Source organism: Pteropus medius, unplaced genomic scaffold, assembly GCF_902729225.1.
Source record: "Pteropus medius unplaced genomic scaffold, Ma_sr-lr_union100, whole genome shotgun sequence".
Lineage (NCBI taxonomy): Eukaryota > Metazoa > Chordata > Mammalia > Chiroptera > Pteropodidae > Pteropus > Pteropus medius.
In genome coordinates, this window is record NW_024350922.1 from 1,725,287 (window position 1) to 1,725,950 (window position 664).

The 664-nt window shown below is 60.4% G+C and overlaps 1 protein-coding gene across 1 annotated transcript in view; it reads right to left on the bottom strand.

Moving 5' to 3' along the window:
* SCNN1B (sodium channel epithelial 1 subunit beta) overlaps window positions 1-664 on the bottom strand; it is a 34,717-nt gene that overhangs the window by 16,775 nt on the left and 17,278 nt on the right. Inside the window, exon 3 of the mRNA XM_039840170.1 lies at window positions 192-510. Coding sequence (XP_039696104.1) covers window positions 192-510 — 319 coding nt within the window. The remainder of the gene's footprint in view (window positions 1-191; window positions 511-664) is intronic.

The window sequence follows — 664 nt, forward strand, 5'->3', positions numbered from 1 at the left end:
CACTTTGCCAAAGGACAAAAGCAAAGAGGGGGAGGAAAGGAAAGGAGAGAAGAAAGGGGCGTAAGAAAAAGAGGGAGAACGGGGAAGAGACGGGGGAGAGCGGACAGGAAGCTGGAAGGAAGGGGGACGAAGGGAGGAAGAAGACGACCAGTCGCCCCGGAGGGCGGCGGAGCGCGCCACGGACCGCCTACCGGAAGGGGCTGGCGTTGCAGATGGTGATGGCGGGGAAGTCCATGGTCTTGAAGCCGATGGAGAGGGAGACGCTGACCTCCCAGCTCAGGTAGGTCTGGATGAAGACGCCCCACTGCCAGAGGACGAGGGAGGCGAACAGCAGGGTGAGCATGAGCCACATGGCCTGCTTCTTGGGCCCCTCGCAGATGATGCGCTTGGGGCCATGGGTGTTGGTGTTGTTACAGTACCACACCAGCAGCTCCTTGTACGTGTAGCCGGGGCCTTTCTGCAGCCTGTGCAGGCACTTCAGCAGGTACTTCTTCACCTGCATCGTGGCACCTGCGGAGAGACACAGGGGTGCCACATCAGATGCGAAACCAGCCTCGCGTCATACGAGGATGTCCCACTCGCGGCTGGATCATCTCACTGGAGACAGGCAGACCAGGCTACATGTCACAGCTGTCCCTCCCTCCCTCCCTGCCTCTTTTCTTTC